The 27817-nt window shown below is 49.1% G+C and overlaps 1 protein-coding gene across 1 annotated transcript in view; it reads right to left on the bottom strand.

The window, feature by feature from the left end:
* Nucleotides 1-27817, bottom strand: part of LOC145409863 (cell division cycle and apoptosis regulator protein 1-like) — a 129146-nt gene that overhangs the window by 80160 nt on the left and 21169 nt on the right. Inside the window, exons 6-8 of the mRNA XM_080280145.1 lie at nucleotides 27012-27232; nucleotides 23455-23561; nucleotides 21963-22111 (exon numbers count right to left, since the gene is read on the bottom strand). Coding sequence (XP_080136271.1) covers nucleotides 21963-22111; nucleotides 23455-23561; nucleotides 27012-27232 — 477 coding nt within the window. The remainder of the gene's footprint in view (nucleotides 1-21962; nucleotides 22112-23454; nucleotides 23562-27011; nucleotides 27233-27817) is intronic.

Here is a 27817-nt window from a genome sequence, read left to right as displayed (position 1 = left end):
GGATGGGGTAATAAAAGAGGTACAAGGTAGGGTAGTGGATGTTGGAGTGGCCCTGGTGAGAGAGGATAGTGTTTGGAAACTCCCTGTACTGTTGTTTGCAGATGATACTGTGTTGTTGAGTGAAGACAAAGGAGAGCTGCAAGGCTTGGTGGATGAGTTTGGGAGAGTGTGTAAGAAACGGAATCTAAAGGTGAATGTAGGGAAGAGTAAAGTGATGGTCTTTGAGAGAGGTGAAGTCAGTGAATGTACAGTGAGGTTGGATAGTGAGGAATTGGAAAATGTGAGTACATTTAAGTACTTGGTTAGTGTGATGAGTAAGGATGGAGGTTTGGAGGGTGAAGTGCTTGAAAGGGTACAGCAGGGAAGAAAGGTTGCTGGTTCCTTGAAAGCAGTGATAAGAAACAGGGAAGTGAGCATGGAAGTGAAAAAGTTACTACATGACAGTATTGTGATACCAACTCTAACGTATGGAAGTGAAGCTTGAACGTTGCTGGAAGGACACAAGTCAAGAGTGAGAGCAGTGGAAATGAGTTATTTAAGAGGAGCCTGTGGAGTCACATGGAGAGACAGGCTGATGAATGAGGATATAAAGGAGCGTTGTGGTGTGGATGTGGATGTGATAGGAAGCGTTATGAGGAACTCACTGAGGTGGTTTGGCCATGTGGAGAGGATGGAGGGTGAGAGACTGACGAAGAGAGTGTATGTGAGTGAAGTGGAGGGGGGAAGAGGGAGAGGGAGGCCTAGGATGAGATGGAGGGATGGGGTGGAGAGGTATATGAGTGAGGGGGGTGTGAGTTGGGAGTGAGGTAGTGAAATGGCGGGGGACAGGGCGACGTGGAGGCGATTTGTTTGTGGCCACCCTGAATGGGATTGAGGCGTCTGGCAATAGACAGATAGATAGAACTATCATAAACTTGTTTTGAACTATGACGCGCGATTGTGCGGTAACCATTAGGCCTACGGGGGTATGGATTGCGTTGTCAGGTGTGTAAATTCTTCCTCTTTAGCCAAACACAGTCAATCTGCCCTTGGTGAACGTTGCCAAAACACCCCCGAATTGCAGGTACCCTGCCTGAAACAATTGCGGTCTTTAAGTGTTAATTAACAGCAAATTATTATACACTTGACCCTCAATTTGGAGGACCCCTATTTCCCAGATTTTGGATTTCCCAGACACGGGCTTAGGCCAGACAATATTATCAAATGCCAGACAAATGCCTGTACAAGTCTGGGATTCTCTCATATAAAACTAAAAGCAGTCTGCTGCACAACACAGTATAATTTTAGCAAGGTTTTGACTCGATAAAGGCCATTTATAACAAACACAAGAAAATATTTTCATACATGAATAGCATCTTGGCCACCAACCTGCTTCATCCCACCGGTTCCTAACTTGTGGCAATATCGCTTTTTTTTTTTTTTTTTTTTTTTTTAATGCAAGGAAGAAGGAACCAAAGGCCATGAGCCAGCAATATTACTGTTCCCTTCAAGAGAAAAACAAAATACAAGAGAGAGCCAAATTCAAGATCCAATCATTTTGAGATGCCTGGACACACTGTGTTTGAAAGACTGGAGATCATAGGCAGCAGGAAATACAGACAGAAGGAGACAGTTCCAGAGTTGGCCTGTTGCATAAATGAAGGACTGGGAGAAACGGCTAACTCTTGCATTAGAGAGCTGGACAGATAAGGGATGAGAGTTTGCTGCTAGACAGGTGCTACGCGCACGTCGTACAGGTGGAAGAATGCATGCAGACAGTTCAAAGGAGCAGTGACCATTGAAGTAGCAACAGAAAAGAGATAAAGATGCAACAGTGCGGCGAAGAGACAGAGGTTGAAGGGAGTCAGTAAGAGGAGGATAGTTAATGAGACAAAAAGCGTTTGACTCCATCCTATTCAGAAGAGCTGTATGTGGGGAGCCTCCCCACACATGAGAGTTGTACTCCACACAGGGGCGGATAAAACCCCTGTATAGAGTCAACAATTGTGCAGGGGTAAAGAAAGAGCGGAGTCGGCTTAGCACACCCAATCTCTTGGAAGCAGATTTTACAAGAGATGTAATAAGATCTTTCCAAGATAAGTCCCGAGTAAATGAAACCCCAAGCATGTTCAAGGATGATGCAGGATTAAGCTGAATATTATTAAACCTTAGTGGGTATACCTGTGGAAGATTTTGTCGGGTTGATAGGTGTAAGAACTGAGTCTTAGATGCATTAAAAACAACCATATTATTTTTACCCCAGTCAGAGATACGAGCTAAGTCAGACATTAGGTGTGCCATAGCCTCATCTCTTGTTTGTTGAAGTAACTGCTGAGATGGGCATTGCGGGAACCGAATGGAAAGGTGAAGGGTGGAGTCATCAGCATATGAGTGGAAAGGGTTAGATGTACGGCTTAGAAGGTCATTGATGAATAAACAGAAGAGAATTGGTGATAGGACAGAGCCCTGAGGAACACCACTGTTGATAGATCTAGAAGAACGATGGCCATCTACAACAGCGGCTACAGAACGACCAAAAAGGAAGCTAGCGATGAAGACACAGTTAGAAGGATAGAAACCGTAGGAGGGTAGTTTGGAAATTAAAGATTTATGCCAGACTTGATCGAAAGCCTTTGAGATGTCAAGTGCAATGGCAAAGTTTTCGCCAAAGTCCCGAAAGGAGGATGACCAGGAGTCTGAAAGGTAGGTGAGAAGATCGCCAGTGGAGAGTCCCTGACGGAACCCGTACTGACGATCAGAAAGAAGGTTGTGATAGGAAAGATGCCTTAAAATTTTTCTATTGAGAATCGACTCAAAAACTTTTGAAATACAGGACGTTAAAGCAATTGGACGATAGTTGGAGGGTTGGGAATGGTCACCCTTCTTTGGGGCTGGCTGAATGAGAAGGAATGGTACAAGTTGACAGACAAAGGCGAAAGAGTTTGCCTAGGCAGGGAGTAAGCACAGAAGCACCTGTTCTTGAGAACAACAGGAGGGACCCCATCAGGCCCATATGCCTTGTTAGTACTGAGGCCAGAGATGGCAGAAAATACATCAGCTGAAGAAATTTTAATGTCAGCCATGAGGAAGTCAGAGGGGGGAAGTGATGGAGGAACAGCCCAGGAATCGTCTAAGGTGGAATTGGAGGAGAAAGTCTGTGAGAAGAGATCTGCTTTATCAGTAGAAGAAATAGCTACAGAACCATCAGAGTAGAAAAGAGGAGGGAAGGATGATGAGGTAAAGTTGTTAGAAAGATTTTTGGCAAGGTGCCAGAAGGAACGGGAAGAATTCGAGTTGGAGAGTTGAGAGCATTTAGTATGGATGAAATTATTTTTAGTAGAGCGAAGAACAGACTTAGCAAGATTCCGGGCAGAAACTTAAAGATGATGTGATTCAGGGGTGGGTTGGCTCCGGTACCTTTTGTAGGCCCTCTCCTTGTTGCGGACAGCACTAGAACAAGCGTGATTAAACCAAGGCTTTCTTGCGTTAGTCAAAGGATACAAGAAAGGAACATATGCTTCCATGCCCGAGAGAATAACCTCCGTAATGCGCAAGGCACACTCAGATGGCTCCCGGCCATGGAAGCAATAATCATTCCAGGGAAAATCAAAGAAGTACTGCCTGAGGGCTTCCCAATCCGCGGCTCCAAAATGCCACAGGCGACGTTTCCCTGGAGGGTCCACAGGCCGTACCAGAGTGATAGGACAGGTTAAGGTAATAAGGTTGTGATTGGAAGAGCCCAATGGAGAGAAAAGATTAACAGAGTAAGCAGAAGGATTAGTTGTGAGGAAGAGGTCAAGTATGTTGGAGCTCTCTCCAAGGCGGTCAGGGATACGGGTAGGGTGATGTACAAGCTGCTCTAGGTCATTAAGGATAGAAAAGATGTAGGCTTGTTCACCAGGTGGATCCGTGAAAGGAGAGGAGAGCCAAAGGTGGTGGTGAACACTGAAATCTCTTAAAATTGAGATTTCAGAGAAAGGAGAAATGGATAGAATGTGTTCCATCGTAGAAGTAATATAGTCAAAGAATTTTTGATAGTCAATAGAATTAGAGGATAAGTAAACAGCACAGATATATTTAGTCAGAGAATGACAGGAAAGCCGAAGCCAGAGTGTAGAGAATTCAGAAGAATCAAGTTCAGGAACACGATAGCAAGATAAGTCGTTGCGTATATATACACAACAGCCACCTTTGGCTTTGAAATGAGTATAGAGAAAGTAGGAGGATACTGAAAAGGGTTTGCTGTCAATTGCCTCAGACAGCTGAGTCTCAATTAGAAAAAGGTGAGGTTTGGAGAAGGAGAGGTGATGCTCAACAGAGTGAAAGTTAGAGGAAAGGCTGCAAATGTTGCAGAAATGAAGTGAGCCAGACAGTGGTTCCCGGCAGCTCAAGTCATCACCAGGAGAGGGGCAGAAGGTGGGGGCATTTATGGTCCCCCCCCCCTGGGGACTCCGAGGCTGAGTGTTGAGATGCCATGATTTTTTTAAATTTTGGAAAAGGAAGTGTAGTGTGTACTGTGCATGTAGTTTGGGGTAGATAGTTAGAGAAATTTGTACTGGAGAGCATGCTGGCCTACTCTCTGTGTAACTGAGACACTGAAAAAGTTCAGCAAAGGGGGATGGTCAGGAACTAGTCCTGAGGGCTGATGAAACGGGAGCTCCAGCACTCCCTGTCATCAGCTTTCCATCCACCTCGGGAGTACTGCCCTGCTTGACTGGTGCTACAGTCTACCATTTGCCACTTACCTTTCTCAAATGCCGGTATAAATAGTTCATTGCATAACAGCAAAATTTCAGGAAGGCTTGGACACAATAAAATTCATAACTAATAAAAAATATAAATTTTCATACAGACAAAGTCAATCAGATCCATTCCTACTCACTTAGCTCACCTGACTATCTATCTATCTATTGCCAGACGCCTTAATCCCATAAGGGGCAGCCACAAACAAATCGCCTTCATGTCGCTCCGTCCCCCGCCAGTTCACTGCCCTGCTCCCAGCTCACATCCCCCTCTCTCACATACCTCTCCACTCTATCCCTCCATTTCATCCTCCATCGCCCGACTTGGTGTGACTAATACGGAATCGGCACTTTTCACTGGAAAATATTTTATTTTTTTCATCACAGTGGCTCATACACACCTAATTATCTGAAATCCACTAAAACAAATTGTACTTAATGTTACGCAAGGTGTTTTTAAGGTGGCTTCGCTTCCTAAGAATGCAAGGACTAGTATTGGATTCTTTTCAAGACCGGGGCTATACCACAAATATAGGGGGAATAGGGCATAAAAACTCAAGGCAACACCTTACACTTATATTCACTAATCTTACACAAGGGCAGAAGGATGTCTTACAATATTTCTGACTCATCAATTCTTGGGCAGCTGAAAAGGGGTAGGGGTATCTCGCAGGATACATGATAGACACAGTTCACAATTCAGGATAGTACAGTTCACAGTTCAGGATAGTACAGTTCACAATTCAGGGTAGTACAGTTCACAATTCAGGGTAGTACAGTTCACAATTCAGGATAGTACAGTTCACAAAATGAATTTGGGTGCCCCGGGATTATACTTTACACACAGTCTCTAAGATTAGTGGCTCCTGGTCACATGAGAGTTCTTATGTTCAACCTTGTTATGATCGAAGAGAGAACCTGTATTTTTTTCTCTGAAGACTTGTTATGATCACTGGGGGGGGGGGGGTGCACTGACTTGATCTTGTTGCTGGGAACAAAAGGAGGGAGGGGGAGAGGGAAGAATCTATACAGGTGCAAAGGAGAGGAAGGGGGGTGTGATGAGCAATAATAATCACCACTTTGGGCACGGGAGTCTTACTTCTTTAACACTGCACTTCAAGTCACTGTCTAGGCACGGTCATTTAATGAATCCACTTTTGGCATTCTGTCATATGTCCACGTACTGATCCACACCTGAGTCATCCCCCATGAGCCTGATGAAGGGCCGCGGGTGCTGGGGGCTGAGGGCAGAGGTCTGGCTGGCGGGGCAGAGGGCAAACAACTCCTCCAGACACCTCCTGAGCCGCTGCGTGGAGGATCCACGTCGCCTCGGCCGGAAGTTGGGTGGGTCTTGCTCCGGGGAGCTGGGGCGCTGTTGGGGACCGGAGGGCTGCGGTCCGCTCCATGGTACTCCGCCGTCAGGAGGGGACTGCGGCGACGTTCCGGGGAGGGGTCCGTAAAGGGCAGGTCCTCCTCAGGGTCCGGCTGCAGTGAAAACAGCCCTGGGGACAATACAGGGCCCTGCCACCAGCCTGCCAGCGGTGGACTCCCTGGCCGGGGACTGGTACTACGGCAGGTGGACGCGGGAGGGCGACGTGCAGGCATAAAGCAGCTGGAGGCCGTCTCTCGTCTGCGGGCATGGCAGGAGGCCGTCACCTGTGTCGTGTCCTCAGGACCGCCACCGACCCTGCGGGTAATCCAGGTGGAGCGGCTGGAGGCCGTCCCAGAAGAAGAGTGGCTTGAGGCTGGCTCTTTTGTGGAGCGGCTGGAGGCCATCTTTTTGGGGGAGCGGCTGGAGGCCGTCTCTAAACTGAAGCGGCCAGAGGCCATCTTCAAGGGGCTGTATGAAGCATAAGATTTAGCTCCGCCCCGATCCTGACACAGGCTGGGCTGGCGAGAAGGTAGTGCGCCCAACCTGAGGTGTATGGGTCGGGTCGGTTCCGGGGAGTAGGGGCGCGCGGCTACCCTGGACTTGTGCCCATATGGTACGCACACCCCGTACGCTACATCTAACCCTCTGTTGTCGCCTCCTGGGGGTGTCGTGTCACTGCTTGCTGTTATCATTTCACCTCCGTCGTTGTGGGGAAAGTCACGTCCCCATGCCTGGAGGTGGTATGTGTGGGTGGTGTTGGTGGTGTGTGCCGGCGTCAGGTGTTCCAGGAAAGCGGTCCAGCGGTAGGTCATCTTGTCCGGGTCACGGTCTGGGGCATAAGTGAGGTAAAGGGTGGAAGGTTGGGTGGCCGTCTGGAGGAGGTGGAGTAGGTTTTGGGGCCCGCGGACGCGTTGATTCTTCCCGAAGCCTGGGGCCCAGGTGACACGCCTGATCTTCGTGGTGCGGTGGTGTGGTTGTGGTGAGGGCCTCGATTGAATGCTTGGAAGGGAGGAGGCGGTGGTGCTCTTATGCCGGTGCGGTGAGCGTCGGTTTACCCTGAGGATAAAGATGGGAGATGACTGAGCCTGATGTATCATGATGGTGATAGGTGTTGTGTTAGGGATGAGAGAGCTGGGAGGGGAGGGTGGAGGGGTGGGAGATGAGATGGTGGTGTATCTTGCGGGAGGGCGTGAAAGGCAGCCGGAGCGGGTGACGGTGGTTATGAGGGTGGGGGTGGGTGGTGATGTGGGTGTGTGGCCTTGTGTCATAACAGCTGTGTTTGTGGTCGCGTGTGGGGTGGTAGTGGCTTGGTGGTGTGCTAGTGGGTGTGCGGTCGTGATCGGGGGCAGGGAGTGGGCAGCTAAGGGCATCTGGGTCCAGGATGGAGCGCGCGTCGGCAAGGCAGGTTGCGGGTAGGGGGGGGGATGGTGGGGGAGGATGGAGGTGGTGGGGTGGGTGGTTGTTGCAGTGCTGGTGAAGGTAGGAGTGAGGTGTGATGCAGCGTTGGTGAAAGTAGCAGTGAGGTGTGATGCGGCGTTGGTGAAGACAGCGGTGAGGTGTGATGCGGCATTGGTGAAGGTAGCAGTGAGGTGCGATGTGGCGTGACGGGGTGGCGCCGATGATGGCAGGGAGGGAGAGGAGGGGAGGGAGGAGGAGGGAGTGATGTAGCAATTGTAGGAATTGGGAGGGGGGTCTGGTGTGGCAGAGGAAGGTGAGGTGGCGTTAGGGCAAGTGGGGTCGGCGGGGGAAAGGGCGGGGGCATGGAAGGGTGGACGTGGCAGTTTCTGTATGTGCAGGGGGTGTTGTGAAAGTCTACTGTATAATCACTTCATAGGGGTTTGGGACATGGGTGACTGTGTAGGGGCCCATGAAATGTGGGGCGAGTTTGTGGGGGACAGGCAGCTTTGCCACCATCTGGGTGTCGCCTGGCTTGTAGGAGTTGGAGGGCATAGCATCCGGCTGTAGATCTAGGCTGTTTTGTAAACAGTGGAGATGCCTCTTAAGATGGTGGAGAGGATCGGACTTGGAGGAGTAGAGGGTGGTTGCAGGTGTTGAAGTAAGGGAAGGAGGAGTGGTGCTTCCCCAAAGACGCGTTCATGTGGGGAAATGCCATCTTCTCTGAGGCAGCAGTTCATTCCCCACTGAATGATCGTAACGTGGGCTGGCCAGTCTTCATTCTTTGTCTCCTCTATTCAGGCCTGGATTTGATTCATTAGGATGCAGTGGTTCCTTTCACATATCCCATTGCCCTGCGGCCAATAAGGGCAGGAGTGGGATATACGGTAGTCAAATAGGTTGGCTAGCTCCTCCCAGATAGCGCCGATGATTTCGGGGGCATTGTCCGAATGCAGGGCCTGCGGAATTCCAAAGTAGGGGAAAACGTGGCGGACCAGGGCCTCGGCTACGGCGACGGCGTGGTGTTCTTTGGCCGGGCACACCATGAGGAACCTGGAGTAGGTGTCCACAAAAGCGATAACGTACCGATAGCCCGCCTTGGGTGGTAGGGGCCCTACCACGTCCACGGACAGCAACTGCCAGGGCTTGTGGGTAGTAATGCTTCCCGAAGGGCTGGATGCGCAGCTGATGTCCTTGCCCAGGGCACATGCTCGGCAGGATTGAGCGGTCTGTTTGGCTAGCTGGGAGGGGTTGGGGGTCCACTAGATGTCGCTGAATATCTGCAGGAACCTTTTCGTTCCGAGGTGGATCTCGTTGCTGGAATGAAGATGTTTCATGGCATCCCGGGCAGCGTCAGGGGCAAAGACAATGTGCATAGACAGAGTGAAAAGATGGTTGCCCTATTACTGTAGCTTGTGGTAGGTGGGGGCACTCACCATCCACTCACTCGATGTAGTGCTGCTCTCAGGTGTCTGCTCTCTCCTCTTTTCCATCCTTCTTTCCTTCCATCCTCTTCTGTCTTTCTTTCCTTCATTCGTTCCTTGTCCTTCTGCCTACGGGTGACTTAACACTCCCTCTTCTGTCTTTCTTTCCTTCATTCTTTCCTCTCCTTCTGCCTGTGGGTGATTCTGCACTGAGTGACAAGCCAAATGGTTTCCTGTACACCTAGAAACCATTTACTTCGCTGGGTGGTAACCATATAGCCATATTTTGGCACCTGGTGGTTTAATGGGTAATTATTGTGCTCCAGTCAGATTGAGCAGGTGAAGGTTTATATCCAAGGGGTGGTTGGGGTCGATTGCTCATGTAATGCCACTCAGGGATGATTGAGGCTGGTCACTCTCATCTTAAATGTCGATACCAACTGCCTAGACCTGGGCTCCTATGCTCCTCATGGTACAATGTAGGATTGATGATGGATGGTAAATAGGTGGGGTGGGATCCATGATGGGCGGTCCTTACTATGCCATTGCGCAAGGAGGTCCGATCCGGGCTGGTGTGTGTGGATAGGGAGGCGGGAGAGGGCATCAGCATTAGTGTGGAGTTTGCCGGGGCGGTAGGAGATCTCACAGTCGAACTCTTCTGGGGTTTCTCTCCATCTAGTGAGCTGGGCGTTATGGGTGTCTGACTGGCGGAGCCTTTAGAGCGACTGGTGGTTGGTGATGATAGTGACGCGGGTACCCAAGAGGTAAGCCCGGAAGTGCTCCAAGGACCAGATGATGCCCAGGCACTCCCTTTTAGTGGCGGCGTAATTCCGCTACGCCTAATTTAGGGTGCAGATGGTGCAGGTGAAGATGTGTTCCCGCCCTTCTTGCACTTGAGCGAGGACGGCGCCAATGGCTATCAGGGAGATGTCTGTATACAGACAGGAGGGTAGGGTATAGTCAGGGAAGGCAACTATCTGGGGCGATGGTGAGCTTGCACTTCAGTGTCTGCAACGCTTCCTGTCGTTCACTAGTCCAGTTGCAGGGTTCTGGTTCCTCCTTCCAGGTCAAGTCGTGGAGAGGCTTGACGATATCAGCGAAACCCTTCACGAATCGCCGGTAATAGGAAGCAAGGCCCAGGAAGGTCCGGACTTCATAATCGTCCCAGGGTGGGGGAATGTTGGCGATAGCGCACAACTTGTCTGGGTCGGGTGCGATCCCATCTTGTGAGATCAAGTGCCCCAGGAAAGAGACAGTCTGGGCTGCCAGGACGCACTTTGAGGGCTGAAGCTTCAGACCAGCCTGCTGGATCTGCTGAAATACTCTTCTGAGGCGATGGAGGTGATCGGCCCATGTCTTGCTGTGTGAGTTGGAAGCAGGGCAGTGAAATGGCAGGGGACAGGGCGACGTGGAGGCGATTTGTTTGTGGCCACTCCGAACGCGACTGAGGCATCTGGCAATAGATAGATAGATAGAAATATGCCAGAGAAATTTCCCAGGTCAGGCTGCTGAAGACGGACTCCATCAATCGGGAGAATGTTGCTGGTGCGTTGCACAGGCCGAAAGGCAGGACACTTAATTCGTAGTGCTTTCCATTGCTAGTGGAAAACATCGTCTTCTGCCTGTCCTCGGGTTGCACGGGGACTTGCCAATAACCCAACTGGAGGTCTAGTGTGGAGAACCAGGAGGCGCCGTACAGGGAGTCGAGGGAGTCGTCTATCCTGGGAAGAGGGGTGGCATCTTTGGTGGTCATGTCGTTGAGGCAGCGGTAGTCGAAGCAAAAGCGCATGGTACCGTCTTTCTTTTGAACGAGGACGACAGGGGAGGACCACGGGCTGGTGGAGGGTGAGATCACATTGGCATCGGGCATTTCCTGGACCTGCCGGTCTTCCTCCACCCGCTGTTTAGGGTTTTTCCGTCTGGATGGTTAGCGGACTGGTGGGCCAGTGGTGTGTATTTGGTGCATCAGGAAGGTGGTGTGGCCGATGTCGGAGGGCCCTGACACAAAAAGGTCCTGAAAGTCCAGGAGGTGGCGGCAAAGGGTGTCGGCTTGGTGGGTAGAAAGGTGATCGGGTATAGGGTTAGGGGCGGGGGGGAGGGGGGCGCGATGGAGCATGGCTCTGCTTCCTCCATCTCTCCCACAACAAACCCCTTTGGTAGTGTGAGTAGGGTCGTGGATATGTTAGCGATTCTCACTGCCGCGATGTGCGGGGGTAGGAAGGTGGGGGGTAGGAGACAGGCCGAGAGTGTTCCTGGCGGCAGTCCAGGGGAGAAGACGACGGATGTTCCGGTGGGCCTGTTCAGGGGAAGCCAAGCTTCGTGATGCAGGGGAATTGTCGTGGTGGAGGTGATAGTGGCGGGAAAGGTGGGGAGGGGGTGGAGGTCAGGGGGGTGTGGCATGGGTGGGGAGAGGGGGAAACAAAGGGGGGGAGACAAGAGGGGGTGGGGGTGGGGATGTGGGTGTCGGGGGCAGGGGGGCAGGTGCATACTGCTTTCAAGGGTTGGGGGGCAGGGGCTGGAGTCTTGCTGAACTGAAGCTGCCGCTTGTGGCAGTCTATTGTGGTAGGTAATTTTTGCAGGAGATCCAGCCCCAGGTATCCGTCGTAGTTGTGGCAGGTGGAGTCAAAGATAATAAATTTGTGTTGAGTGGAGGTGTGCTGGTGAGTGTCGGTGCATAAGGTCCGAGTTTCCCCACAGATAGGAAGGGGAACGTCCCCGTGTCTATGAGCTGAGCAGACGTGGGAAAAAACGGGCCGAAGGCAGACTTGTGACAAGAGTAGGAGTGGCCGTAGAGGCAGGATCTGGTCGCTCCTGTGTCGACCGGCAGCCTCGCTTTTGCCCTGTTCAGTCTCATTTTGTCATAGACTGGGGGGCGATATTTACAAGAGGCAGCCCCCACCACCGTGGGGCGTGTCCTCTTCTTCTGGCTCTGGTTCCTCTATGTCGGTGTTTTCCACGGGTGGGGTGTCATCCCCAGGGTCCTCGTCTCCCAGGGAGGATACTTTGAGTCACCCCGGGGTGTTCCTTTTCCGTCAGGCAGCCTTGAGCTGCTCCCGTATCTCGTGAAGCGGGCATCAGTGGCTACATGCAGAGAATTCCCAGGGGTTGATCGATGTGAGGTTCTGGTTCTCCCTCTGGCTGGGGCGTTTGCTCGGAGGATAGGCCCTGGATGGGTGGGGCACCGGCATGGGGCACCGGCATGGGGCTGATGTGGGTTGGTGAGGATCGGGGTTTGCCGTGCAGTGCTGGGTTGTTGGTTGGGAACTTGCTAATTGCATTAATTTGTTGGGAGGTGGAGTGGGAGGATAACAGCCATCATATCAGCCAGACATCCCTATCTAGGTCCCCTGTTGGGTCGTGAATTGTGAAGTGCTCTTTGACCACATTGGGGAGGACTCTAATCAGGATATTGAAAGTATGTTGTTCCTGGGTCTCTGCATTTGCTTCCGGGTATGCAGCAGTGACGAGCCCCCTTGCCTGGATCAGTGTATCGTCCAGGTTCCCGTCGTATGTTACGTTATCCAATTGTGACAATGCTACGACCTTCCCGAGAGAGGGCGTGACAGCTTCTGTCATTATTGTCGTGATATTTGCCCAGGATAGGTCAGGGACAACTTTAGGGGCAATGCTGGCTGCAGCTTTGCCCAGCAGTGGTAATGTTACAGCAATTTTCTGTTTATCATCCTCAAACCCGATATTGCGCAGCGGCTTGACCTATCTATCAGTCTATCTATAGCCCGACGCCCTAATCCCGCAAAGGGTGGCCGCAAACAAAACGCCTTCAAGTCGCTCTGCCACCCATCATTTGACTACCCTCCCCCCAACTCACTCCTCCCTCCCTCATATACCTCTAAACTCCATCCCTCCACCTCATCCTCGGTCTTGCCCTCCCTCTCCCTCCCTCCACCTTACCTACATACTCCCTCTTAGTCAGTCTTTCATTCTCCATTCTCTCCACATGTCCAAACCACCTCAGTGTATTTCTCCTAATCCTCTCAACCACATCCACATCCACCCCACAACGTTCCTTCACTTCTTCATTCGTCAACCTGTCCCTCCATGTCACTCCACATGCTCATCTCAAGTAACTCATTTCCACTGCTCTCACTCTTTACTTATTCCCCTCTTGCAAGGTCCATGCCTCGCTTCCATACGTCAGGGTAGGGATCACAATACTATCATGCAGTGACTCCATACTCACCTCTCTATTTCTCATCACTGCTTTCAGTGAACCAACAACCTTCCTTCCCTGCTGTAACCCTTTCATGCACTTCATCCCCCAAAGTTCCATCCTTACTCATCACACTACCCAAGTACTTGAATGCACTCACATTCTCCATATCCTCACCATCCAACCTCACCGTGCATTTTGTGACTTCATTCTTCTCAAACACCATAACTTTACTCTTGTTTACATTAACTTTCAGATTCCTCTTCCTACACTGTCCCAAATTCATTCACCAAACCTTGCAACTCTCAATCATCTTCACTCAATACTGTATCATCAGCAAACAGCAACACCGGAATCTTCCAAATCTCACCCTCATTCATTAGAGCCACCCCCACATCCACTGCCCTGCCTTGCACCTCCTTTACAACCCCATCCATGTATATATTAAACAGCCATGGAGACATCACACAACCTTGTTTCAGTCCCACACTGACATCAAAGAACTCACTCAGCTCACCATCCACTCGCACCATAGCCCAAGCTCCTTCATACTCTTTACAGCACTTAACAATATCCCCTCCACTCCCTCAATACCTTCCACATACCCTATCTATTCTGTCATAAGCTTTCCCCAAGTCCATGAAGGCGGCATACACTTTCTTTCCCTTCTCTAGATACTTCTCCACTAAACATCTTAGAACAAATATCTGATGTACACACCCTTTTCCCTTCCTAAATCCCCATTGTTCTTCTTCAACTAGCTCCTCTGTCATATGCCTAATCCTATCAATGAGTATTCTACCATCTATTTTTCCAGTCACACTAAGAAGGCAAATACCCCTATGGTTACCATATACTTCTCTCTCCCCTTTTCCTTTGTATAAAGGAACAATTATACCTGATTTCCAGTCCTCTGGAACCCTTTCCTCTTCCCAAGCCAGTCTACACAACTTCCATATCCACTCCACAACAATCTCACTCCCATACCTCAGCATTTTACCACACACTCCATCAATTCCTGGGGCCTTTCCCAACTTGATCTTCTTCATTGCTTCCACTACTTCTGCCCTACTGATCTCTTCCTCCCTCCTCTCTCTCTCTCCTTCTCCCAACCATTCCCCAACCACTTATACTCGCACTGATCTCACTCTCTACATTCAACAAATCCTCAAAGTGCTCCTTCCATCTCCTCAATTTCTCTCTCTTCTCCACCAACAATCTATCATTCCTATCTTTCACTCCCCTATTATTTCCCCTTTCGCACTGCCTTACTTTCTTTACCTCCTTCCAAAACAATTTCTTACTCTCCCTCCATTTCAGACTCGGATTCCTCCCAAACGTTTCATCCACTTTCTTCTTACTCTCCTTCACCAATCTCTTCACCTCCCTTCTCCTGCTTACATATACCTCTCTCTTCTCTCTCTCATCTTCTCCCCTACCTCTACTCGCTAGCCATTCACTATATGCCTTCTTCTTTTGTTCCACAGCTCGTTTCACCTCATCATTCCACCATGCTGTGCCTTGCACACCCTTGCATCTCCTCCTCACTCCACAAACCACCTCACATGCTGCGCCTATCTCTTCCGTGAATATCTTACATATGTCTTCCAGCACTTCCATCTGCTCTAGCTCATACCTTCACAATCTTTCTTCCACTTTGCTCTTATACTCTGCCATTTTCTCACTGTTTTGCAATTTCTCCACTCTTCTCACAGGCGCTGTTTCCTCCTCTCTTCCCCTTCGTCTCTTCAACCATTTTTTTAGCAGCCTTACCTTGGCCACCACTAAGTGATGGTCCGAGACTCCATTCCCCCACCCTCTCCACACTTGATGATCAGCTTGATGATCGATAAATACTGTATTGCTCTTGTTTGAATTTGGGTAGCTGAACGTGTGGTTTGGTCGCCATTTTGGTATTATCCCTGTTTTTATTCCTCCTTTAGTTTAACTCGGCCCGGGTCAAGAACCACCGCTGTCCACCAGTGTAATGCTACGTGTTTTTAAGGTGGCTTCGCTTCCTAAGAACGCATGGACTAGCATTGGATTCTTTTCAAGACCGGGGCTATACCACAAATATAGGGGGAATAGGGCATAAAAACTCAAGGCAACACCTTACACTTATATTCACTAATCTTACACAAGGGCAGAAGGATGTCTTACAATATTTCTGACTCATCAATTCTTGGGCAGCTGAAAAGGGGTAGGGGTATCTCGCAGGATACATGATAGACACAGTTCACAATTCAGGATAGTACAGTTCACAGTTCAGGATAGTACAGTTCACAATTCAGGGTAGTACAGTTCACAATTCAGGGTAGTACAGTTCACAATTCAGGATAGTACAGTTCACAAAATGAATTTGGGTGCCCCGGGATTATACTTTACACACAGTCTCTAAGATTAGTGGCTCCTGGTCACATGAGAGTTCTTATGTTCAACCTTGTTATGATCGAAGAGAGAACCTGTATTTTTTTCTCTGAAGACTTGTTATGATCACTGGGGGGGGGGGGGGGTGCACTGACTTGATCTTGTTGCTGGGAACAAAAGGAGGGAGGGGGAGAGGGAAGAATCTAGGTTGACACAGGTGCAAAGGAGAGGAAGGGGGGTGTGATGAGCAATAATAATCACCACTTTGGGTACGGGAGTCTTACTTCTTTAACACTGCACTTCAAGTCACTGTCTAGGCACGGTCATTTAATGAATCCACTTTTGGCATTCTGTCATATGTCCACATACTGATCCACACCTGAGTCATCCCCCATGAGCCTGATGAAGGGCCGCGGGTGCTGGGGGCTGAGGGCAGAGGTCTGGCTGGTGGGGCAGAGGGCAAACAACTCCTCCAGACACCTCCTGAGCCGCTGCATGGAGGATCCACGTCGCCTCGGCCGGGAGCGTGGTGGGTCTTGCTCCGGGGAGCTGGGGCGCCGTTGGGGACCGAGGGGCTGCGGTCCACTCCATGGTACTCCGCCGTCAGGAGGGGACTGCGGCAACGTTCTGGGGAGGGGTCCGAAAGGGGAGGTCCTCCTCAGGGTCCGGCTGCAGTGAAAACAGCCCCAGGGGCAATACAGGGCCCTGCCACCAGGCTGCCAGCGGTGGACTCCCTGGCTGGGGACTGGTACTACGGCAGGTGGACGCGGGAGGGCGACGTGGGCGTAGTGATGCTGGAGGTCGTCTCTTGTCTGCTGGTGCGGCAGGAGGCCGTCACCTGTGTCATGTCCTCAGGACCGCCATGACCCAGCGGGTAGTCCAGGTGCAGCGGCTGGAGGCCGTCTCAGAAGGAGAGCGGCTGGAGGCCATCTCTTTTGGGATGCAGCTGGAGGCCATCTCTTATGCAGCGGCTGGAGGCTGTCTCTTTTGGGATGCAGCTGGAGGCCATCTCTTTTATGCAGCGGCTGGAGGCCGTCTCTTTTATGCAGCGGCTGGAGGCTGTCTCTTTTATGCAGTGGCTGGAGGCTGTCTCTTTTATGCAGCGGCTGGAGGCCATCTCTTTTATGCAGCGGCTGAAAGCCGTCTCTTTTGGGAAGCGGCTGGAGGCCGTCTCTAAACTGGAGCGGCTGGAGGCCGTCTCTCGTCTGCGAGCTGGCAGGAGGCCGTCACCTGTGTCGCATCCTCAGGACCGCCACCGACCCTGCGGGTAGTCAAGGTGGAGCGGCTGGAGGCCGTCCCAGAAGGGGAGTGGCTTGGGGCCATCTTTTTTGAGGAGCAGCTGGAGGCCGTCTCTAAACTGGTGCTGCAATAGGCCGTCTTCAACGGGCTGTATGAAGCGTAAGATTTAGCTCCACCCCGATCCTGACGCAGGCCAGGCTGGCGAGAAGGTAGTGTGCCCAGGCTGAGGTGTACAGGTCAGGTCGGTTCCAGGGAGTAGGGGCGCGCGGTTACCAGGGACTTGTGCCCATATGGTACGCACACCCCATACACTACATCTAACCCTCTGTTGTCGCCTCCTGGGCGTGTCGTGTCACTGCTCCCTGTTATCATTTCACTTATTATAACTTAATTAAAAAGTTGTTTCAGAGCTAAAATGCGCCAGTGTTAGCAGATATTTCCCCTTCAGATCGTCAGCACACCTTGACAGACTTCTATTTTGCATAAATATTTATTTTAAGTACAAAAAATTGTACCTGCATTGTAAATCAATATTTATTACAAAACAAAAGTCTGTCAAGGTGAGTTGTTAGGCTACAGGCAAAACACTTCTGCTAACTTTAAGAAATTATCACTCTGAATCCTGATTTTCAATTACTAATTAAGCAAAAAATTCTGACAATTTCAAATAATTAGGTGTGCAAACCTATATGGTGCTAAAGATTAAAATATTTTCCAATTAAAATTGCCGATTCGGTCCAAGAATGCGTATTTGTATCTCAGTCAGCTGATTAGTGGTTGGCTGACCTTGTAGTGTTCCGTTCCTTGTTCAGTTTCCTCTTTTTCCTCAGCTTTCTGATCTTCTTCTATCATACCCTCCACATTCTCGTCAACAACGGTTTAAACAACCATTCTTAGGGTTGTAGTTGGCAAAATACAGCTATTGGGTCAGTTATTATCATTGTTGTTGTGTCAGTGTTATTATTTTATGTACTGTGTATGTCAGTTATGTTGGTATAGATAGCCTACATTCCAGAATGCTCTAGAATATCGGAATAATTGCAGGACAATATTGGAGAATTCGCACAAAGTATCGAGGAGTAGACTGTAGCACCAGTCGAGCAGGGCAGTACTCCCGAGGTGGATGGAAAGCTGATGACAGGGAGTGCTGGAGCTCCCGTTTCATCAGCCCTCAGGACTAGTTCCTGAACATCCCCCTTTGCTGAACTTTTTCAGTGTCTCAGTTACACAGAGAGTAGGCCAGCATGCTCTCCAGTACAAATTTCTCTAACTATCTACACCAAACTACATGCACAGTACACACTACACTTCCTATTTAAAATTCACTAAAATGGCGTCTCATCACCAAGCCTCGGAGTCCCCAGGGGGGGAGGACCATAAATGCCCCCACCATCCACCCCTCTCCCAGTGACGACTCGAGGTTCCTGGAACCACTGTCTGACTCTCTTCTTCTTCATTTCTGCAACATTCGCGGCCTTTCCTCTAACTTTCGCTCTGTTGAGCACTACCTCTCCTCCTCTAAACCTCACCTTCTTTTTCTAACTGAAACTCAGCTGTCTGAGGCAATTGACAGCAAACCCTTTTCTGTATCCTCCTACTTTCTCTATACTCATTTCAAAGCCAAAGGTGGCTGTTGTGTATATATAGGCAACGACTTATCTTGCTCTCGTGTTCCTGAACTTGATTCTTCTGAATTCTCCACACTCTGGCTTCGGCTTTCCTGTCATTCTCTGACTAAATATATCTGTGCTGTTTACTTATCCCCTAATTCTACTGACTATCAAAAATTCTTCAACTATCTTACTTCTACGATGGAACACATTCTATCCATTTCTCCTTTCTCTGAAATCTCCATTCTAGGAGATTTCAAAGTTCACCACCACCTTTGGCTCTCCTCTCCTTTCACGGATCCACCTGGTGAACAAGCCTACATCTTTTCTATCCTTAATGACCTAGAGCAGCTTGTACAGCACCCTACCCGTATCCCTGACCGCCTTGGAGAGAGCTCCAACATACTTGACCTCTTCCTCACAACTAATCCTTCTGCTTACTCTGTTAATCTTTTCTCTCCATTGGGCTCTTCCGATCACAACCTTATTACCTTAACCTGTCCTATCACTCCGGTACGGCCTGTGGACCCTCCAGGGAAACGTCGTCTGTGGCATTTTGGAGCCGCAGACTGGGAGGCCCTCAGGCAGTACTTCTTTGATTTTCCCTCGAATGATTATTGCTTCCATGGCCGTGAGCCATCTGAGTGTGCCTTGTGCATTACGGAGGTTATTCTCTCGGGCATGGAAGCATACATTCCTTTCTCATATCCTTTGACTAACGCAAGAAAGCCTTGGTTTAATCACGCTTCTTCTAATGCTGTCCGCAACAAGGAGAGGGCCTACAAAAGGTACCGGAGCCAACCCACCCCTGAATCACATCATCTTTAAGTTTCTGCCCGGAATCTTGCTAAGTCTGTTCTTCGCTCTACTAAAAACAATTTCATCCATACTAAATGCTCTCAACTCTCCAACTCGAATTCTTCCCGTTCCTTCTGGCACCTTGCCAAAAATCTTTCTAACAACTTTACCTCATCATCCTTCCCTCCTCTTTTCTACTCTGATGGTTCTGTAGCTAATTCTTCTACTGATAAAGCAGATCTCTTCGCACAGACTTTCTCCTCCAATTCCACCTTAGACGATTCCGGTGCTGTTCCTCCATCACTTCCCCCCTCTGACTTCCTCATGGCTGACATTAAAATTTCTTCAGCTGATGTATTTTCTGCCATCACTGGCCTCAGTACTAACAAGGCATATGGGCCTGATGGAGTCCCTCCTGTTGTTCTCAAGAACAGGTGCTTCTGTGCTTACTCCCTGCCTAGGTAAACTCTTTCGCCTTTGTCTGTCAACTTGTACCTTTCCTTCTTGCTGGAAGTTTGCTCTCATTCAGCCAGTCCCAAAGAAGGGTGACCACTCCCAACCCTCCAACTATCGTCCAATTGCTTTAACATCCTGTATTTCAAAAGTTTTCAAGTCAATTCTCAATAGAAAAATTTTAAGGCATCTTTCCTATCACAACCTTCTTTCTGATTGTCAGTATGGGTTCCGTCAGGGACGCTCCACTGGCGATCTTCTCACCCACCTTTCAGACTCCTGGTCATCCTCCTTTCGGGACTTTGGCAAAAGCTTTGCCATTGCACTTGACATCTCAAAGGCTTTCGATCGAGTCTGGCATAAATCTTTAATTTCCAAACTACCCTCCTACGGTTTCTATCCTTCTATCTGTGCCTTCATCGCTGGCTTCCTTTCTGGTCGTTCTATAGCCGCTGTTGTAGACGGCCATCGTTCTTCTCCTAGATCTATCAACAGTGGTGTTCCTCAGGGCTCTGTCCTATCACCAACTCTCTTCCTTTTATTCATCAATGATCTTCTAAGCTGTACATCTAACCCTATCCACTCATATGCTGATGACTCCACCCTTCATCTTTCCATTCGGTTCTCACAACGCCCATCTCAACAGTTACTTCAACAAACAAGGGATGAGGCTATGGCACACCTAATGTCTGACTTAGCTCGTATCTCTGACTGGGGTAAAAATAATATGGTTGTTTTTAATGCATCTAAGACTCAGTTCTTACACCTATCAACCCGACAAAATCTTCCACAGGTATACCCATTAAGGTTTAATAATATTCAGCTTAATCCTGCATCATCCTTGAACATGCTTGGGGTTTCATTTACTCGGGACTTATCTTGGAAAGATCATATTACATCTCTTGTAAAATCTGTTTCCAAGAGATTGGGTGTGCTAAGCCGACTCCGCTCTTTCTTTACCCCTGCACAATTGTTGACTCTATACAGGGGTTTTATCCACCCCTGTGTGGAGTACAACTCTCATGTGTGGGGCGGCTCCTCACATACAGCTCTTCTCAATAGGGTGGAGTCAAAGGCTTTTCGTCTCATTAACTCTCCTCCTCTTACTGACTCCCTTCAACCTCTGTCTCTTCGCTGCACTGTTGCATCTTTATCTCTTTTCTATCGCTACTTTAATGGTCACTGCTCCTCTGAACTGTCTGCTTGCATTCCTCCACCTCTACGACGGGCGTGTAGCACCCGTCTGGCAGCAAACTCTCATCCCTTTTCTGTCCAGCTCTCTAATGCAAGAGTTAACCGTTACTCCCAGTCTTTCATTTATGCAACAGGTCAACTCTGGAACTGTCTCCCTCTGTCTGTATTTCCTGCTGCCTATGATCTCCAGTCTTTCAAAAGCAGTGTGTCCAGGCATCTCAAAATGATCGGATGTTGAATTTGGCTCTCTATTGTATTTTGTTTTTCTCTTGGAGGGAACTGTTACCGCGGGCTCATGGCCTTCGGTTCCTTCTTCCTCGCATAAAAAAAAAAAAAAAGTCCAGGAATGGTATGTAGGGCCGAACTTTTGCGATTCCCGGACTTTTGTGACTGCCGGACTGGTCTCCCCCCATTTTTAGTCAAGCAAATCGAGGGTCGAGTGTACAGAATAAGGTAGGAGCCACACAGGAAAATGACTGATCAGAGAAACATGACTGATAAAAAGTTGTTGATTCACTGAGGTGCAAAGCAACATCTTCACAATATCACAGCTGGGCATGTCAACAGGTATAATAACAATTCAGCATGATATGTAGGCTGAAACATACAGAAATGACAATGATTAGATGGATGTGTAGTGCTTCCTTGAATCCAAGGTCCGGGGGGTGGCTACGATTATGATTGAAGAGTTGAGTGAAAGGATGGGACTGGAATGTATTGGTGATATGATGAGGAAGGGCACATTGAGATGGCTTGGGCATGTTGAGAGGATGGAGGATGAGAACTGGGTGTGGAGGGTGTGAAGTGTGGATGTTGGGGGGAGGGCTGCAAGAGGCAAACCGAAAAAGAACTGGGATAAGGTCACTGAGTGTGACCTCAGGGATAGGGAGGCTGCCAGTGTTTAAGCAGTGTGGAGAGCTGCCATTTGGTGACCAAGGCCGACACACCCAAGCATGGAGGTGTCTTTATAAAAGATACAATACGATGGTGTTGTTTGGTTTGACAAATATTAGAACCCTGAAAGTCATAAGACATATTGTATACCATGAAATTTAAACAAGACTGTGAGTAATACTGGCGCCATAAGCCATATCATGATCAAAACAATCTCTCTTGCTCTCTATCTGACACTTAGGCTCCAAGAAAATAATGAAAGTAAGCAAGCAGTACAAAGGTAAAACAGAAGCAATACAAGTACTATACGAGTACAGTACTTACATGTGGAGTGAAATCATAGGCACTTGTACGTTATATCTGGGAACAACTCTCATTCGTCGTCTGGGAGGTGACCTGGATCGACCTCTACTTCGACTCCTCTTCCTTCCTTCCCTCTTCTCCTCCTTCTCCTTGTCAGGTCGGTCTCGATCCTGAGATTGTATTAATAATGGATAATGATGATGATGATGATGATGATGATGATGACAATGACAATGATGATGATGATGACAATAATGACAATGATGATGATGATGATGATGATGATGATGATGATGACGATGATGATGATGACGATGATGATGATGACGATGATGATGATGATGATGATGATGATGATGATGATGACGATGATGATGATGATGACGATGATGATAATGATGATGACGACAATGATGATGATGATGATGACAACACACACAATAAAAAGATATCACTGTACTGAATGGAGTCCTTCATCCCTTGACTGGCTGACGATCTTAGTTTAGTTTTGTTACCCTCACAATTTTATTAAACTCACACCAGGCGTCTTGTGGTAATGGGGTTTATTGAGGCCATATCTGACCTCTCTGATTTGGAGAGTCTGTGGTAACCATCATCCACTCACTTGATGTAGTGCTGCCTACTTCATCCTTCACTTGCATCATTCTTTTTCTGTGTCTGCCCTCCTCTCTTCCTATTTCTCCCATCTTTCCTGTCACTTTTTATTACTCTTCTTTCCTTTTTTATTGCTCAAGTAATGCCACTCAGGGATACGTGAGGCTGGTCACTCTCATCTCAAAAGTCAGGACCAACTTACCTAGCCCCGGGCTCCTACACTCCTCATGGTGCAACATAGGACTGGATGATGGATGGATGGACTTTCCATTTCAAGTAGCTTTACACTGAGTGACAAGCGTAATCGTTTCCTGTAAGCCAGGAAACCATTTACAATGCTGGGTGGTAACCATATAACCAACCCATATGTGTTCCCTACAATTCAACAAGTAGGCTGATGGAGGGTTAGTGCCCCTCCCTGTAAAACAACTAACTCAAAGACAAACAGCCATCCCTTCCAGGATTGTGGCATCTGGCCATAGATGGATGGATAGATAGACAGACACCATCATCAACACTGCAATCATCACCATCATCATCAAATCTGACTCCATGCTCACTCGTGGGAACCCCCAAACAAGGGATGGCGCTAACACACACCTCCAGGCCGCCTTACCTTCACACCCTCCGTCACTCACCAACACACCCCTTCCTCCTCCTTCTCTTTCACCAATAATACAATGACACAGATATACAAGCATTGAAAGGAGTAAGTACCTGCTTCCCACTTGCCCTACTCTATCCTGCTACCTCTCTCTCTCTCTCACACACATATCCTACCTTATCCTCTTATTTCTCTCCCGCATAGCCTATCTTACCTCCTTACCTCTCTCTCTCTCTCTCTCTCTCTCCAATAATACACAAAAACAGGCATTGCTGTGTTCAGAGTGTTAAGTACCTGGTCCCGGGACATCCTGGGGCCACGGTCCTCGCGCCTCTCACGTCGGGGTGACCTGGAACGCGGCCCCATCACACCACGACCCCCAAACCCTGAGCTCTGGCCATCTGTGGGGGAAAGGGACGAGTTAGGGGTTAGGGTAAATTAGGCTAGTTTTGATGTTAGGTTAGATTGGGTCAGGCTGGGTTATGTTAGGGTAAATTAGGCCAGCTTTGATAAGTTTGGTTAGGTTAGGTCAGGCAGGGTTAACCCCAAAAGTACGCAATTTGCTCAGCAGGTCTGTCCCTCCAGCTGCAAAACAGGGTCATTTTTTCGACTTTCACCAAGGTAAAAATTTTACTCCTCCATCCTTCTTTCCTTCCATCCTCTTCCGTTTTCCTTTCCTTCATTTTTTGCTCGTCCTTCTGGCTATGGGTAACTTTACACTCCCTATTCTGTCTTTATTTCCTTCATTCTTTCCTCTTTCTTCTGCCTGTGGGTGACTCTACACTGAGTGACAAGCCAAATGTTTCCTGTACACTGGGAAACCATTTACTGTACTACGCTGGGTGGTAACCACATAACCAAATTGTAGCGCCTGGTGGTTTAGTGGGTAATTATTGCACTCCAGTCGGATTGAGCCGGTGCAGGTTTATATCCAAGGGATGGTTGGGGTTGATTGCTCATGTAATGCCACTCAGGGATGAGTGAGGCTGGTCACTCTCATCTTAAATGTCGGGACCAACTGCCTAGCCCCAGGCTCCTACGCTTCTCATGGGGCAATGTAGGGTTGGATGATGGATGGATAGATGGAAAAATTTTTCTTCCACATTTCAAGAGACTGAACATACACACCTGAACATGTAGGTGTCAGCCAAATGGACCAAATAATTATTGCACAATGGCCCGTCACAGATGCAAAAAAGTTACCAATCCCCCATGCGTGAATATAGAAAATGTACAGAAAATGCATTATTTATGGTAAATAATTATATATACATAACTAATGTCAATGTGAAGTGTTCCCTAGGCATGAAATGTCAGTGTGGCATACACCCATTGCAACAAAGCAAGCCAGGCGAAGAGTGGAGGTGGAGTGTGTCTGGCTGGAGCGGGGAGGAGGATGGAGGGATAGGGGAGGAGGGATAGGGGAGGAGGGTTGCTATGCACACACCACTGTAGGGGGTATGTTGGGGTATGGTTGGTTGGGAGGGAACAATGTGGAGATGACACAATGAGGCTGAGGGAAGTAAAGTGACAGTGGTGGTGGTGGTGGGGGGGTTCCTTCTCCCCCACCTTAGGGGGCCAATCATGCCATACCACCCCAGACACTCCAGCGCTCATTGGTCTGATCCCATATATGTCACCAAAGGGACAGAGTTACCCTCCCTCAGTTTTTTGTGTGTTTTTATCGATCATGCGGGATAGGCTGGCGTGTCAAATTACACAAAAGCACCATCGTGTGGCATAGGTCTTTAGGGGTTAAGTTAGGGTATATTAAGCCAGCTTTGATAGGCTAGGTTAGGTCAGGCAGGGTTAAGTTAGGGTAAATTAGGCCAGATTTGACTGACTAGGTTAGGTCAGGTTGGGTTATGGTGGGCTGAAGTTAGATTAAGTCATATTAGGCCCCCATGACACCCCGGCTCCAAACTCTTAAGCTGTGGCCATCGATGCAGCTGCCTGGTTATACAAACACTCCTCAACTCTTTCCTCTTCCCAAAAGGACAGTGGACTGTGAAGAGAGGCAACCAGCCTGCAGTCCACTCGTATCATATTTAAGATGAACCTACAGCTATAACAATTAAGCATGAATGGTCAGCTGGAGGGTGGGAATAGTTTTGTTTTAAAAGGCTCCCACATGCTTGTGTGCATTGCCCTTGGCCACCTAATGGCAGCTCTCCATGCTGCTCAGTCTCTGACAGCCTCCCTGTTGAGACCCTTATCCCCGAGATCATACTCTATCATCTTGTCTCACATCTTTTTCAGTCCACCTGATGCAACCCCACCCCTAATGTTAACACTTCTCACTTTCTGCACCCAAATGTCATCCCCCATCCCCCTCCCACATGCCCAAACCATCTCAATCTACCCTTCCTCATCACAACACCAATACACTCCAGTCCCATGCTTCCTCTAAACTCTTTGATCATAAACCTAGCCCCCCCAGGCCTTGTACTCAATGATGGACTGCACATCCACCTAACCAAGGTCACTTTTGTACGTTTCAGCCTGCAAATATCCACTTCCATTACTGCCCAGGTCTACTACCATACAGCATTACACACCTACAGCATGGAGTTACACATTATAGTTTTGCCATTACACCCCAAGCATTCCTCAGATTCGAATCCAAATATACCATTCGTAAAGATATACCATACTATTACTGAAGTCAGGCGGAGGGATGGCACTCCACCCACTTCCTTGACTGTTCATCTCTCTCATGGGCCTGAAGAGCTGACCAGATGGAGATTATGTGGTAAGTGACATAACTGCCTCAGATACAACCCACACCCAACCATACCTCAGACCTACACCAACACCCAACCATCCCTCATACCTACACCCACACCCAACCATCCCTCAGACCTACACCCACACGAAACCATCCCTCAGACCGACCATCCCTCAGACCTACACCCACACCCAACCACCCCTCAGATCTACACCCACACCCAACCATACCTCAGATACAAACCCACACCCAACCACCCCTCAGACTTACACCCACACCCAACCATCCCTCAGACCTACACCCACACCCAACCATACCTCAGATACAAACCCACACCCAAACACCCCTCAAACCTACACCCACACCCAACCACCCCTCAGACCTACACCCACACCCAACCATACCTCAGACCTACACCCACACCCAACCACCCCTCAGACCTACACCCACACCCAACCACCCCTCAGACCTACACCCACACCCAACCACCCCTCAGATCTACACCCACACCCAACCACCCCTCAGATCTACACCCACACCCAACCACCCCTCAGACCTACACCCACACCCAACCACCCCTCAGATGTACACCCACACCCAACCACCCCTCAGACCTACACCCACACCCAACCATACCTCAGACCTACACCCACACCCAACCACCCCTCAGATGTACACCCACACCCAACCACCCCTCAGATGTACACCCACACCCAACCACCCCTCAGATGTACACCCACACCCAACCACCCCTCAAATGTACACCCACACCCAACCACCCCTCAGACCTACACCCACACCCAACCACCCCTCAGACCTACACCCACACCCAACCACCCCTCAGATGTACACCCACACCCAACCACCCCTCAGACCTACACCCACACCCAACCACCCCTCAGATGTACACCCACACCCAACCATCCCCCACATCTACACCCACACCCAACCACCCCTCAGATGTACACCCACACCCAACCACCCCCCACATCTACACCCACACCCAACCACCCCTCAGACCTACACCCACACCCAACCACCCCTCAGATGTACACCCACACCCAACCACCCCCCACATCTACACCCACACCCAACCACCCCTCAGATGTACACCCAGCCCTACCATTATTGAAGTTAGGTGGGGGGACAGCATTATAAGCCCCTCCACGGCTGTTCATCTCTCTGACGGGCATGGCAGGTCGGGTCGAGGCTGGTGCCGGGGCGGAGGACGGGCCTGGGATGACCTGAACACGGTTGGCATTCCACTTGAAGGGCATGTTGGGGTTGTACGTGGCCTCCACCAGCACACGATCACTGACTTTAGGAACCTGACCCTTCACACAGCTGTGCCAAACAATTACCATTATTGTTACTATATTATTATTATTATTATTATTATTATTATTATTATTATCATCATTATTACATTATTATTATTGGTGTTGTTATTATTACTATTATTACTATTATTATTATTATTATTATTATTATTATCATCATCATCATCATCCGGACCTCCTTTCCCACCCACGGGCAAGGTGAGAAGTAGCAATGTCCAGACAGCACAAACTTGACCAATCCAAACAGGCCACACTTCCATTCACTCATCATTCAAGCCCCCGGAATCCTGGTTCTACCAGATACACCAAAAACATTCACCACATTCTGCAGCTTCACATAAATGTACCCGGTTGAGCCAATCCAGACGCTGCCATGCTCACAAGGGATGCCAAATCCCTGGTCATGCACTTCTCCTCACAACATTCATCCAGCCAGCTTGATCTCTTGTCAGTTCCCTAGCCTCACCGACTTCCAAACTTCTCTTCCTCACACACTCATCCACCATATCCCTCCACCTTCTCCTTGGCCTACCTCTCCTCCTCCCTCCTTCAAAGTCACTCAGATATACCTTTTTCACCACTCTATTGT

Source organism: Coenobita brevimanus, chromosome 83 (assembly GCF_032717465.1).
Source record: "Coenobita brevimanus isolate Jiangsu-jjx chromosome 83, ASM3271746v2, whole genome shotgun sequence".
NCBI lineage: Eukaryota > Metazoa > Arthropoda > Malacostraca > Decapoda > Coenobitidae > Coenobita > Coenobita brevimanus.
This window is presented reverse-complemented; position numbering and strand designations above follow the sequence as displayed.